General features: G+C 40.5%; 1 protein-coding gene across 3 annotated transcripts in view; it reads right to left on the bottom strand.

The window, feature by feature from the left end:
• The window catches only part of HELZ (helicase with zinc finger), an 85,807-nt gene that overhangs the window by 13,591 nt on the left and 56,849 nt on the right, over positions 1-15,367 (bottom strand). For all 3 annotated transcript variants that reach the window (XM_027890364.1, XM_027890362.1, XM_027890363.1), the window contains 7 exons: positions 15,078-15,196; positions 14,270-14,415; positions 11,677-11,824; positions 9,232-9,415; positions 8,018-8,246; positions 4,779-4,983; positions 861-912 (listed from right to left, as the gene is read on the bottom strand). In XM_027890364.1, coding sequence (XP_027746165.1) covers positions 861-912; positions 4,779-4,983; positions 8,018-8,246; positions 9,232-9,415; positions 11,677-11,824; positions 14,270-14,415; positions 15,078-15,196 — 1,083 coding nt within the window. The remainder of the gene's footprint in view (positions 1-860; positions 913-4,778; positions 4,984-8,017; positions 8,247-9,231; positions 9,416-11,676; positions 11,825-14,269; positions 14,416-15,077; positions 15,197-15,367) is intronic.

Here is a 15,367-nt window from a genome sequence, read left to right as displayed (position 1 = left end):
AAAAAAAAAAAAAAAAAAAAAAAAAAAAAAAAAAGATGTATATACACACACACAAAAAAAAGATATATACACAAAAAGAACACGAAGCCACTGTTTTCCTTTTTTCTTCTTTTTTTTTTTTTTTTCATCCTGATAGCATCTATCTTTCTAAAGTCTGTGTGAAACTCTCTAAGAGCACAGGTCTGATACACCAAGAGAAAGCATTAATCAAATCCTGAATTCCATTTCAAAAATTTGAAGAGGCAGAAAATATGAGTTGAGATACAGAGATACAGAGAAACAGGTACCTGGTAAGTGCATTAATGAGAGAACATCCCAAACCAATTAAATATGCTGACAGTCAGAGTAGCTGTTGAGCACTGCATCAAAAACTAAAATCACCCTCCTTTCTTTAGCAGGGAAGACAAGCTTTAAATTAATGCTTTTTCAAATTAATAACAAAATTATTCAGCTGTTCCATCTACCTTGCAAAGGTAGCATTGGTAATATCGGGATAATCTGACGGCACAATTTAAGTTCAAAGTACCCCATAAAAAAAGTGTCTGCATTATAATGTCCAAACCCTTTTAGTGCAAATACACTGGGACAGGGTTTTACAGGACGAATTTCAAACACAGCCAACAATTATGTTGTGTTAAGGCTCCAAAGTCAGTGCACACAACACCCATAAAGGGAGAGCCTCAGAAATACCCAATGTCCATTTAACAGCCTATCATCTGATTCCCAGGTGCACACAAGAAGTAAATGACTTTCAAATAAGGAAGGGACCAGATATTCCATTTATATCAAACTAGTATCAGTGTCACTGAAGCCAAACCAGTGTGAGCTCAGGAATTCCTCCAGGAGCAGCAGGTACTTACCAATCCCATCAGGTGGGAAATGGTCATTCTGGTTATGATGATGGACCTTGCCCTTTAAAGGAAAAAAACCCAATAATTATGATGGTTTTTATTATTATGTAAACCAAAGCTTTTTATTCAAGTGATCATTATAATTAAACACAAAATGGAGCTTGAAAGAAGTCAGCCCAACAGTTCATTCTTACACATTCACCTGTCCAGCTCCATCACCTGACACTGTGAATTCACAAAGCTGGACATTAAATACCATAATCCAATTAACCAGTGGGTCATTACAAGTCCCTTCTGACAAAGCTCTCCCAAGGCCTGTTTCCAGATGCAAAGAGAGCTCCAGCAAATATTGTTGAGTTTCCCTCCTCACCATTTCATTCTCCCCTGTCTCGTTTTTTTTAGGAGCAGCATCCAGTACAACATAACCCTCAGCATTCCTCTGCCACGGCTCTTGGTGGAAGTGTGATCCATTTTCCCCTCCATTTCCAGCTCAAGAACCTTCCTGAAGGCAAAGCAGCTTCTCCCAGTTTTTACCCAAGTGCTCACCCAATCTCATCTTTGGCTTCTGGACTGTGGATCCCCAAAAGTACAACACAGGAGAGCCAGGAACCCCCACTGCTCTGGAGAAAATGTTTCCCCTTGGTGAATTGTACGTTAGAAAAGGATTTTAACAGAACTGAGTTATCCCTCCTACACGCTCTTGAGTTTCCAGCATCAACTAATTAGTTAATATTCATAAACTGAGAGCACACATTCAAGTGCCTCTATGCTCTTAAGTCCTTCGCAGGAGAGGAATGCTTTACTTAATCTGGACCTAAGTATGTTCCCAAATTTAAAATAAATCTAAAAAGACTTTGATGCTGCAGAACTTTCCCTGCCCAGGAGATAAGTCTAGGCAGTTTTCCAGCAATCTGAGCAAATTAGTCAGGGTACAAAGACAGGTTGTTTGACAATGTTGACTCATGCATAAACCAGATTAAAGAACTGGTCTCCGAATTTTCCTCTCATTTTAAAAATGAATTATTGAAAAATAAAATAATAATTGCTTTTCACTGCAGCATTTAAACGAAAGAAGCCTGTTTATTCACCAAACAGAGCAAGGTTCAATCTAAAAACCCAGAGGAGCCTCAATCACTCATGGTCAGCACAAGGCACTTGTGTATCTGTTATTCTATCAGTTAGAGTGAAGCTGTAAGTGCAGAAAAACCTCTGTTCTAACCTATCAGACTTGCATTTTATGGGTGTCATATTTTTAAAACTGAAATAGCAAATAGTTACATAAGTTTGTGAGAAGAGCTGTCCTGTTGAACAGGACACGTCACGGAATCAGAATGGTAAATAAAATTCAACTGGGGCCACCTGTAAGTTGGGGAAGGAAGGTGCTGCCTTTCTTTTATCTTCTTCTTTTCGTAGTTGTGATGGCTTAATGACTTTATAATAGTCTGTAATTAACTTAATCGTTGCCATTTCTCAAAGATTTTCACCTCAAGGTTCACGTCCCCACCCAAAAAGCCCTAAACCTGCACCAGAGCTGATGCTGACTGACAACACAGCAGCACAGACACGCTCAGTTTGCTCTAAAAACCTGCTCCACCTTCGGAAGATAAAAATCCAGGTTACATAAAGGTGCTCAGAGGAAGCTCAGACCACGATCTGGGTGACTGCAGGCACTGAACAGCTCGTCCCTCCTCGGATCCCCCTTTAGCCAACAAGAAGAGTGTTCTCCAGAGATGGAATCAGACCTTTGGCCCTCCCTGACTGCAGATGGCCAGGACGATGATGCACCCTGACCTAAGTGCCTGAATCCAGCCCAAAAGCTGGAGCACAGGCAGCAGGAGGGAGGGAGGCAAAGTTGTGAAGTCAGAGCCTAATTTACTGTACGGGAACGACCCCGAGGGAAGCTCCCAGTCCTGAAAACTTTCCCTTTCCACATCATCACCTCCAATAAAGGCTGTCCCTGTCCAACTCTGCTGTTCCCTCCTCACCCCCATGCCCAGCCAAGCCACAGGAACACTGGGGAAGGCAGATGCCCTCAGACAGCCCGTTCCATGCCGGTTGGTTTGCCTCTCACACAAGCAAGACTCAAACATTTTTCCTCCTTTAAAATCTAAACAGCAAGGAGGGTTTTAATGCCCTTACATAAATCCAGGAGCAGTTCTGCTGAATAAGAAGGTGCTGTTTGTTCAAAATCACTTTTCCCAGCATGTGAAAGACAAGGCCTGCCCTGCACAGATGTCCATAAACTCACCACAAAACACGGTGTCGGGGGCTGTTCTCACTTTTGCGCTACAAAACGCACCAGCACCGGGTTTTTTAATCTTTCATTTTCGGTGTTAAATATTGTACTTAGGAGGTCTAAAATAAGCAAAGCCAAACCATCTGCTTTTCAAACTCGAGCAAAGGGAAATAAATGCATCCCTGCTCACAGCCACGTTCTGTGTGTGGTTGGGTATTACCTGCTCGCTGCTGGTACTGCACACACTGCCTGGCAATTGTATCCAGGGGGAAGGGATTTTATTTAGAATTATGATACAGGGAGGTTTAAACACCTCAGATCTGAAGCTTGAAAATACAGCGCTGGCAGTTTGAAAGTGTCTCTTCGCATTCCTACAGCACAAGGGCTCAGTTTACCAACAAACCCAGGGAAAATAAACAGAGCCATTTACTCACAAGATTCTCACTTCCCCCAACACCCACCTCCTTTTTTTTTCCTAAATGTACTATACCCACATTTTCAAATAGCTTTTTTTATTTCATTTAGGAAACTAAAAGTATTAATAATTATGTCCTATTTAAAAAAAAATGCACTCATGAAAAATGGAGAATTCAGCAGTGGATTTTAAAGATAATTTTGTAATTTCTGGTTTTCCATAGGCCCAGTGTTTTGACACATGACTAGATGCTTTAGAAATCTGGTGTTTGGTTCAGAAAGTAATGCATCTTGATGAAGAAACCAAATGTTCTCACTTACAAACCCTCTTTGGGGAAGGGCTGCCAAAGGGAAGGCTTTCCCTTTTGTATTGTTAAAAAAACCTGCTGTAGAAATTTCATTTCAGTGATAGAGCCTGCAAAACAACTGGAAAGCTATGGGAAATCCATACATTTCTTCCTTCTTGTGCAACTGAGCTCATCACAAAGTTCATCACAAAGACAACCTACGTTTCAGCTGCATCCCTAAACACATTTTAATTAAACCAGAACTCAACTTATTTTGAAATAAGCTACAAAGAACTACTAAAATATAATTATTAATATATCACCCCCCAAGAAAGCTCTAAAATTTAGTGTTGTTTCTTATCATCCTAAGGAAGTCATGTATTTTCATCACTTCTTCACCTGCTTTTATAAAGCAGCTGATGAAATTACCACTCAGAAGTAATTTCATATCTCTGCCCTCCTGATGCTGCTGAAATCTGGTCCTCTGAAGGGCATTATCACTGCAAGATACTGCTTTACAATGTCTTTTTAATTACATCAAAAAATTACCTTCCACAATACAAGTCCCTGAGTTTTCAGTGTGATTTTTAAAATCAAATCCCTTCTGGGTATTGTTTTGGTGTGTCCTTTTGCCTGTTGTTTCTTTGGGGTACAGGCAGAGCACGAGGTGCCCGAGATAGGGACTGGCTCTCGTTCAGAGGGTTTAATTTGGTTTATCTAAAACCCTGAGGCTGAAGTTCTGACCAAGCCAGAGTGACCCGAGGTGTATGTTTTTGTAAGGAAACAGGACTTGGACAACCCTAAATACTTCATTACAATACAAGTCCAGAACTTTCACCTGAAAACGCCGCGGATCCCTCTGGAATTCGCACTCGTATCTGATTGCATTGGTGCAATTTTAAAACAAACAGCTTGTGCCATAAACCTTTTATGTCATTTCTCTGCACTGACTCCCCCTTCTGCCAGAGCCCACGGTTGGGAATGCCTTACCTTGGGAGGGGATTGCTGCTGCTTGGTGGGATTGGCCGAGTGCTGATGGCGCAGCGCTCGGGGGATGAACTCGGGAGCCAGAGGGTTCAACACGTAGGTTTTCTTCAACTCCAGAGCCTCCAGCTGAGCTTTGATCTGCTCAAACGTGATCCCATGAAGACTCTCGTTCTCGTGGCACAGGGCAATGAACCTTTCCCAAAATTTCCTACGGAAACAATTGAGAAACAGCGGGTGAGACTCAACGGCTGTTGCGAAAATTAAACCAGACTCGACAGAGCTGTGTGGTGTTTTTGTTCTTTGTGGATGCTCATTTTACACCCTGCACCTCCCCCAGCACAGTGAAGAGCTCCCCAGCCATTTAAAATGCACACACAGGTCGATCCATGGTGTCAGAGCAAAGCACTGGGTGTGTATCACATTCAATATTAATGTCACGGACAAGTCCAACTCGGGATTTTTTCCTAGAAAACCAACAATCCTTAAAATTTATTTATATGATTTAAGGAACTTGTTAAAACTCAAACAGTCATGGGGATTATACAGATTCTCAGACTCAGATGATGTCAAATATATTCTCTGAATTCAGGCAGATCATTCAGTGTAACAAATACCAAAGGTGAGATATTCCCTCAAAACTGCTCTTGCCAAACACTTCAGAGGCACGTGAAGATTAATATTTGGGAGTATCTAGAGATCCTTTGAGATCCTCTGGTGGAAAACAAATAAACCCATACATTTTATTGTGTGTCAGATTTTTCTATAACATATAGAAGTAATTTTGAGCCAGAAAGACAATCAGCAGATCACACATCTTGTCGATGAAAACTCTGTTCCCAGCTTTTGGAGGGTTATTTAAACTGTGTAATAAAAGAACATTCCTCCCTGTCTTCTCCTTTCTCATGATATGTCTTTCTACTGGTTATGAAGTCTTTATATTGTTAACATCCACAGTAGGATCTATACAGAAACTTTACACTTAAATTTTATTTTTTTCTTTAACCTCAAAGAACTTCTTGGGTGAAGTCACTGAAGCTTAAAAGACATTTAAACAAGGTCTGAAGATGTCACTTTAAAAAAAAAAACCCAAACCTGACTGAGTTGACTCTTTCAAAAAAAAAAAAAAAAAACACAACCAAGACTAATGAAAGTTAGTGAAAAAAGGTATTAAAAGACAATGATCTTAAAAGTGTGCTTGATTATAACTCATGTTTGTTCACCCCTCAGTAATAAGGTCTGCCCTGTAAGCAAACACTGTTATTTCCCCAAAACCTGTAAAATGAGGGATTGCTGCACACTAATTTCAACAGCAGTGTCCCATTTTGCTGAGTAGCTGACTTTGTGGAAAGGAAAAAACGTCTGTCTTGCAGGAATTCTGCAATGCTACTGATACATTCCAGAATTCCAAGCGGTTTTCCCTAAAAGCCCATCGTCTGCTGTGATTTTACAGAGGCAAGAAATGGCTCTTTTCAAATTCACACTGCAAGATGGCCTTTTTTCTGCATTTTCCTCTAAGGCAAAGAGATCCTGCAAGGTTCCAAAGTGAGGATTAAAACCCCAAAATTAAATACTTCAGTGGGACGCCTTTAATGACGGCATTCCCTCTGATTAATCAACTCAGTCACCAAACCTACCGCCAAGTGCCACAAATCCACTGAGACCCACCCACTTTTGCTCTGAATGCCCCCAGCAGTCTGTGCACACATGAACACTTGTAGTGGGGTGTAAGAACAGAGAATAAAACGCTGCTGCCTCTCGCTGCGCTTGGGATTTAAAGGGGGTTTCTGCCCAAACAGCCCTGTCTGGTCTGGTTGGAGCGCAGAGCAATGCAATGATCACCCTGGGCACACTTCACAAAGCTCTCCACAACTATCCCCACAGCCCTGACTCGTTTTGACAGGTATTAGAATATTTATAAAATTCAAGCACACTCCAAACTTTTCTGAGGTCTGTTTTTCCTAACGAAATGTCACTTCTTTCAGACTTCTGTAGTCCTGTTGTACTAAAAAAGAACCCTCTTCCCAGCATTCTGCCTGAGCCCCTCCAGCACAATTTTCAAAGAGTGAATGTTCAATTATTCAGTGAAACAAGACAATGGTGTATTAAAGGGAAAGCTCGAGCTACATCTTAATAAAGTTTCAGTGCTCCTTGTTTCCTAATTATCTTCTTGCTTTATAATCTGGAACAGCTATACATACATAAACAGCTGCTGGTCTTCCAAAATGCAAACTCGGTGCTTAACTGGCAAGACTGTAATTCGTTTACCTGCTGGCAGCCTGTATTTTTATTTTATTAAGTTTTTGCCTGCCCTATTTCAGGTATTTTGAAGGAGCACAGGGGAGGTAAAGGGCTCTTTCTCATCAGTTCATTACATAAACCAGCTCATGGCTAAAAAAACCCCAACCAGGTAAAGGGAAAAGTGAATTAAACCCAGAACCATTATTTCCCTGTCAATAATATGTCATGAGCCATTTAGAGCAGGTCTCTGTATCCATCTACAGATCCCCCTGACGTGGCCCCAGCAGGTAAAGGGGTTGAATTCAGGTTGTGTGTCATAAATGCAGTAACATTTGGCTCCTTCACTTCTAACCCTTGAAAACCACTTCAACACAGCTCAGGAAAGTGGAGCACAACAGAGATGTAACAACTGACTGACACGTATTTTTAGCTTTATTTTAATAATGTAGTCAGTGCAGTGTTTCCTCTCTTGGAGAAATCAGCTGCAGGGTTTATCTCTGATCATCTCAAAATCTCAGCTCTTCCACTTGTAAAAAAAACCAAAAACAACAAAACCTTTGAAGAACAAGAACTTGGTCTCCTTATCAGTGTTTACATATCTCAGCATTTTCCACATTTATTCACTTAGGCCTATAAAAAGTAAATTCACTCAAACCTTAACGAGGTTTTTTTCCAAGTGTCATGAAGACGTATCAAAACAAAAATAAGGTTTTTAAAGTCTACCACCACCCTACAACTGGTATAATATACAACTTCAAAATGCCACATTACATCATAATTTTTAACTCCAAATCATGTATTGCTTTTATTTATATATAAAAAATTGTAACAGGTGTACAAAAGAACCCTCTACTAGAAAGTAAAACGAAGCATCTTCAATTCTTTCCGCCAAGTGAAAATCCAAGTAACTATAAATACACGAAAAGGCAGTTTATCATTTTACTAAATAAAGACATTTTCCAGTATCCTCAGCTCTGCTTAACCAAGGAACACCCCTAAATTACCTGCATCTTCCAATGGAACACAAAGCAATGGGGTCTCCCACCACAGCTACCAAGGATTGTGCTCTCGTAATGGCAGTGTTGAGAAGTTTGTAATTGGACAGGAAACCATAATCCAAGTCTTCTGTGGAATCCTCCAGCAACTGCTCTTTCCTTTTAATCGGTGTTTGCTTGTGTTTGCACGTGTGCCGTGTTCGGACCGTGCTGAGGAACAAGACTCTGAACTGTTTTCCTAAAAATGAGACGGAAAAAACAAACATCTGAGAAAATTGTTGCTGTTTCTGCTCTTACCACAACCAGGACACCGCACTTGCCAGCCAGATTTCACACCTAGATATTCTGAACTGAGAGCTACCCTTCCCATGAAGGGCTTTATGCAAGGATAATAAGATTTAAAAATTTTAAAAGACGCACTATAAATAGCATATTCTATTACAAGAATATTTCCTCTTTATAAAAAACTTATTTTTCACCTCGATATTAATCACTCCAGAACTTTCTGAAATGTTAATTATCTTCACAACATTTCCAGGCAATCTTCACAACATTGCCAGTGAAAATGTGGCTGTCTCAGAGCAAGGTCCTTAATCTTGAACCTATTTATTCTACCTTAAACAAAAGTTCTGGACATTCTTGATTCATGTTTTAAAATTTCTCAACTATACCAATATCAACCATGAAGAAAACAGAGCCCACACCACTCACTGTCACTCAGTTACTTTATTATCTGCCTTTGTTTATCACTGCCTAAAAGTGCAACCTAGCAACAGGCTATGCCTACACAAAATTCTCGCTATCAGTGTGATTCCAGGAAGAAATACCTACATTTCTCCTAAGGTTTTCTCCTGGACTCCTTTTTACAGTTCATTCCACAGATGCAAAAAAAAATCAGTGAAACATTTTGAGGCTAAAGCCTTGTTACATTTTCACTTGGAACTCTGGCTGTCCCCTTATGTTAAAAATGGATCAGTTCTCACATTTTTCACTCAGTTTGTTTCTTAAGCAAGCTTGAACTCCGTTTTGAGAACAGATAATGTCACATCCATGAGTTTATTGCTCTGGTGGTCAGTGCTGTGACACCACCTGTATCACAGCTCTCCCGTTTCCATCAATTATTATAATATTTCATTATAATATTTCATTAGGTCTTCCTTAACTTCCCCCGTCCCACTTTTCACTTCCTTGCCCCGTTTTTGGGACACAGAGCTGTTACTCACCCTGAACATTGAGCACTCTCTCCACACTGACATCTGACAGCCTTTTTTTCCTCAGCTCAGCCCGAATCCGGAACACCTGATCAGCGTAAGGCGTCACCACCCCGATGCTGCCATCGTCCAACTTGCCCCAGGCAACAGGCCACTTCCTTCTCAACTCCTCCACACGCTCCACCACTTCAAACACCTCAAGAGAAAAGGCAGAGTTCTTAAAAGAATGATCCATCCTTTGATATGGAAAGAGAATTTGAATTCTAAAGATCTAAAGCACCTACATGACACAGTATTACAAAAGCAATCATTTTATTGCAGTCTGTGGTGATGCTCTAAAATACCATGTATTAAAACAATGTATTTACTATACAGGATCTTTTTGTTATCTTAAAATGTCTTCTTTAAAGTAAAAACTTGGATATTATAATCCTAATTTTCATCCCTATGAAAATGTCAAGTACAGCAGGACCTGTCTTGCCATACTTGATCCAATTCCCAAATAAACTGCCTGAACAGAGATTATTTTATTTTTATTCTGGATTTTTTACGTGTCATCTTGGAGTTTGGTAACTATGGAAAGAGAGTCCATGTACCAGGGCACAATCACGTCCCATTCCAAAGGGTATCACTGGGAATTCCAGATTATTCATCAACTGCCAGTTCATCTTGATCAGAAGACTAAGGAGTAATAAAACCTGAGAACCTCCTCCTGTGAAGAGACTGGCTCAAAGTAACCTCCTGCTACAGCAGCTCATTTCAACCCACCAAACAGAGGTACTGCCCTACAGGAGTTCCTTTTCTTTCTTTCTTTTTTTTTTTTGTTTTAAATTTGCATTCAATGTATCATTCAATAAATATTTCTCTAGCCATTTAAAGCACGATAATTGATGATGCAGTTTTTCTACAGCATCACAAATGCAAGCTCAGCCTCTTAAAGCACAAAAAAAAAATTCTCTTCATCTTTAAAAAGTCACAAATAGTTTATTTTGGGTAATTTTAGGAGGCAGTAAAAATGTGGCTGTCTCAGAGCAAGGTCCTGAGTATAACATTTTGCAACATAAATTGTATTTAAAAGCCAGTTCTACTGACAAAGGACATTAGAATAAACTTTGATATCTATAAAAACCACAGCACAAAAGTAATGATCTTTTGTAGGTATTCTGGCAAGCTTCTCTGAAAGCATAAAGCTTCTGGGTATGGATACAGAATTAACACCACACAGGGAAATTTTAGAACTACGACCAAAAAGGGAAAGTGCATTTTCCAGATTAATTCTTAATATAAGCACCAGTGAACCATGAGATGCCCCAATGCAAACGGCCATTATGGGTCAAAGAGAAGAAAATCTCCCTCATCATCTAATTTCAGTTTTTCCTGGTGGTGTTTCAGCAGCCCTTGTCCTTCATTTCTGCCCGTGGCTATTAATGACTCACAGTTTGCAGACAGTTACTTGGTCGCTGAAGATATTTTTAGGTCTTTTACAACTTTTTTTAAATAGCAAAGTAATCCAAGTAGATTAATGAAAGTGGTCGGGTGCCTTCAGGTTTCGGTTTTTTTCAGTGATGTGTCCAGAAGCCACTGAAGCTTCTTATTTAAGTAGGTATTTTAAGACATCAAAGAATGCTTAAAAAGTGCATCATAACAACAACAAACAGCTTTAAAATTGGGCATCAGATGAACCACACCGCGATCAACGGGGGGAAAACACAGCTCAGCAGTCCTTCATAACAAGCCAGCCCAACAAGTTAAAACTCCTCCTAAGCTCAAGAAAATTAGGGATATTTCTACAATTTTCTCTCCCTCCCCTAACTGGAGGTGACTGGAAAGAGGCATCTTCCACTACAAAAAGAATTAACAAGTCAGGGATGGGAGGTGGGTGCTGCTCATGTGTTTGTTGGTTGATTTTGTGGGTTTGGGTTGGGTGTTGTTTTTTTTTAAAATACAAAGGGAGAAATGAGATAGAAAGTAATTTTTGAAGAACATAAATAAATCTACATGAAACAAACATATTAAGTTCTCACCTAAAAAAAGTCTCACCTCCCCATGATCAGTTAGACACTGATCCTAAACACATTAAGGCAAATATGAAATGTTGCTCCAGAGGAGTCTTATCTGAGTGGGAACATTTCTACAACAGTCAAAGAAATCGAAGTTTTACTTCAAATTGCAGTTACTCTCAGTTGCTAAGATACATCTATCAGAATGCCACACAAATTATGTGCAAAGACATCCTGAAGAATGAGCCTGAGAGGAAGATGTGCAGCTTACAATTTGCAAAGAAAAAAAAAAAAAAAGGAGAAATTAGTGGAAATGTTTACTATCATCGCAATTTTCACTGTATTGTGTTTAGCAGGCTCCACAATCTATGTCTTCTATCTACACTGAGCACAAACCAAGTGAATCTGGGGGGGAGCTTGAAGAAAACAATCAAGAACAAAGCCAAAGAAGAGTTACCTCTGCATTGTTGTAAAAAGCTGTACTATTTTTCTCTTGCACATCCTCTCCACGTGCTGTGAAGAAAGTCAGAGGGTAGAAGTCTTTGTGTGCTGGTTGTTTTCCACTTGCCATCAATTTGCCTTCATAGAAAAGTTCAGATGTATAACTGCAACAAGGCAAAACAGGATAAAATGTGGAGTCTACACAGGAGCTCACTGAGGAAAAGATGCAAATCTCACTGATAAAATATGCAACCACAAAATACTTCATAAGGAAAACAGAACCACTAATTACTATTCAGCATCTTCAAGTGATTTCTCTGAACTGATATTTCCATACTACAGACAGAGCAGAAGGCACTAAAAATATGCTTTTCCAACACTTTTTCTACAAAGGCTGTTTTTCCTTCTAATCCAACGCTTGACAAAGTTATGAACATTCTCACTCCTGTTTCACTCACAAGCTCTGGTGGCTGGAAACTGGGCAAAGAGAATCACTTGGTGTCTGGCACTGGTTATTCCCCAGGCTGGTTGGGTGATGAGCCTGCTCACATCAGTTAAGAGTTATTAGACTCGGAAGATTAATTTCCTACAGATTTCACGTGTGCTGATCACGACACAAGCCCAAGTGTTGAGCTTTCAAGTGACCTTTTCCTCCAGTCTATGTTGCCAGACATCAGAAACACAACCAGAAGGTGGTTCCTCTGCTGGCAGCAGCCATTCCAGAGTTGGCTGACTGGGAAAGAAATGAGGCAAGAGCTGCTTTCGTGGTGCCTTCACCAGGAGGGGAGAAGGCAAACGGAATGGAACGAGATAAAAAGGCAGCAAGAAGAGACTTGCAGTTTGCTATAAATCCTGGGTACTACTGCATGCACAGCTGGGCTAAAGTGATGCACTGCCTTCCAGTAATTAGTGAATTTAGGTCTGATCTAACTTTCCAGGGCTCAGCATCCAACCTCAGTGCTCTCTGGACAGGGGATGCAGTGACCTGAACACAGCCTGACATGAACAACCCAAGCAGGGCCCTGGGCAGTTGATGGGTGCACTGAGCTCTTCCAGGATTCCAGCACTTGCAGCTTAAGATGGAAGTAGCTGGTCATGGAAAAGCTAAAGAAACTTGGCTGCCACCAAATCACCATCAAACAACTGCAGCCCATCCCTGACCTGACCTGGCTTACCCTGGACAGCCCTGGAGAGCATTCACCTCCTCTGTGGATGCAGCTGCAGTCACTCCACTGCTGCCTATCAGCAAAATTAACAATTTCTTCTGCAAATTAGCTCTTAGTAATGAGATCTCATCAAACAACAAAACTATTTCTACACACACTGTTTTTTCCAATTACAGCTCCAAAGTCAGGCTGAACTAATGGCTTGTTCTTCCCTTAATTTCTCATGGTGTCTCTATTTCAGTGAGGTTGGGATGATTAACGAGCCCTCCATGAACCATCTTCCCACACTTACTCCTGTCTTAAGTGCCACGGTCCCATTTGTCAGGGGAAATTCCACTTCATACAAAAAAGTGGACCTGAGACATCCAAAGGGACCACCCTGAGAGAGTTCAGCAGCTTTCACTTCCCACTGCAACATTTCCTGGTGGGATTGGGCCCACTGGACTCTCACCAGCCCAGCCCCCTGCTGGGATTCCTGCAGTCCTTACCTCGGTGTTCAGCACAGTGGATCTTTCTAGGAACTCCCTGTCTGAACTCCAAGTGCTGAAGTGAATTCTCATGATCTTTCTGAGGCAAATTTCATGGAAAGTGATCTCTAAACAAAAGCTGAAACAATCCCTCCCTTTTCAAATGCTCTCTCATTTCAAACTCACAGTTCCAAGACGTGTGCAAGAAATTTTAGCATCACTGATTCTATAATTACAAAGTCCACGAAGTGAAGAACAGATCAAGCTATGCAAGAAAATATTTTACATTCTCACTCTTGATTCCCCAGAGCACTTAAATATTTCTGCTTTTGCTTTGAACACAGTGATAACCTAATTAGTATGACTGGATACCAACATAATATTCCTCAGTACATATTTGAGCCAGGATTTAAACTTTAGCATTTTTCCCCATGACTGCACTTACTCTTTCCAGCACAGCTCATGGATGAGCTCATTACACTAGCAGCCATTAGTTTATCACAGCAGAAAAACGCAAACCCACTGATTAATGTGTCTTGAAAGAAGTAATGCAAGATGTCAACAGTAAAGGAACACGCTCCAAACTGTGACCTATTTTTTCCTGTTGGCAGTTGCATATCCATATGTTCCTTGCACTGCCCACAGCTCACAATTCCCAGACAATTCACCCCAGTAAAGCTAAAATTCTGCTCAAAGACACACAGACCCCATATAAGATGCTGTATAATGGTTAAAAAGGGCAAGTTAGCTCTGCTTTGGCTCAGTGTGCAAGCCCTGCAGCCAAAGCATCCCCAACCTGAACGAGGGGTCTGTCCCACAACCAGCTGAACCCCCCTGGCATCTGCTCCAGGAGGCCAAATTTCAACCCCCAGTTAAGATTCCATCACAGGGAGGCTTCAGCTGTGCTTGGCTGTTCTTTGGTTCACTCACACCAGTCAAAGAAGCCACGTGATACAGTGAAAAAGTTCACACCTACTTGATGATTGCTTCATGGGAGCGATAGTTCTCACACAGCAGGATCCTGCAGGGGAATTCCGCAGGGTAGTGCTCGTAGAGCCGATCCAGCAAGGAGACGTGAAGGTTCCTCTCCCTGGCAAATTCACTGTAGACAAAAGGACTGAGCTGTAATAGACACACACACACAAAGAAAGTGTAACTAAGGATGTGGACTCGGAATTTCATGCTCCCAGCATTAAGTATTTCGCATCAAACCGAAAACGAGACTTTACATTTCCTGTACGTTCAGAGTTGGAAGACACAGAGCAAGGCTATTCCAGAGAAATGCCCATTCCTACCACAGAAGTGACAAAAGACCAGCATAGAAGATGTAAGAGCCCTTATATCTCCTCTCAACACCCCAAACTGTGTTTTGAATGACGTTACACCACTGCTCTGACAACCACTTTACAATTAAGTTATACCACAAATAGCACAGATCAGAAATTTTAACGCAATTTAAAAAGTGAAATGTTTTTTTCAGTTTCCTATTTCTTTCTTGTTCACCAGATTATGATGCTTCTAATAAAAATTTTAAAGAAGTCATCTAAATCCCAATAAAGATATTCCATATTCTTGAATTCCTTCAAAAACCAACAGGGAACAAGCAGTCATAAACCCCTGACTGGAATAACCACCCCTGTATCTTATCCAGATCACATCCTTTGAATTCTCCTTGGCTTTCCCATTTATTATATGACTTGGAGTAGATAAATAACTTAAATATGTAAATACAAATACATATATACATAAGTGCACTTTATACTCAAAAATTCCATAGCTTTTACCTGCATATGGTCTCCAGCCAAGACAATCCTTGTGTTTTTATTAGCTAATGCTAGAGGCATAATAGTTTCACACTCCATAGCTTGAGCAGCTTCATCTAACAGAATGTGTGTAAAAAACCCTGTAAAACACAGATATCAGCAAATAAACGAACTTGAAATATGATAAAATAAACACTGATAACCAAACAAGAAATCGAACTTAACCTTCTGTATTCTGATAGTACCCAAAAAATTGACAAAACAAACAAAAAAATTGAACTTAACGTTCTGTATTCTGACAGTATACAAAA

This window comes from Empidonax traillii, unplaced genomic scaffold, assembly GCF_003031625.1.
Source record: "Empidonax traillii isolate 1590-97213 ecotype Southwest subspecies unplaced genomic scaffold, ASM303162v1 scaffold286:size1162393, whole genome shotgun sequence".
NCBI lineage: Eukaryota > Metazoa > Chordata > Aves > Passeriformes > Tyrannidae > Empidonax > Empidonax traillii.
The sequence above is the reverse complement of the archived record's forward strand: the minus strand, read 5'-3'. Positions and strand labels throughout refer to the sequence as shown.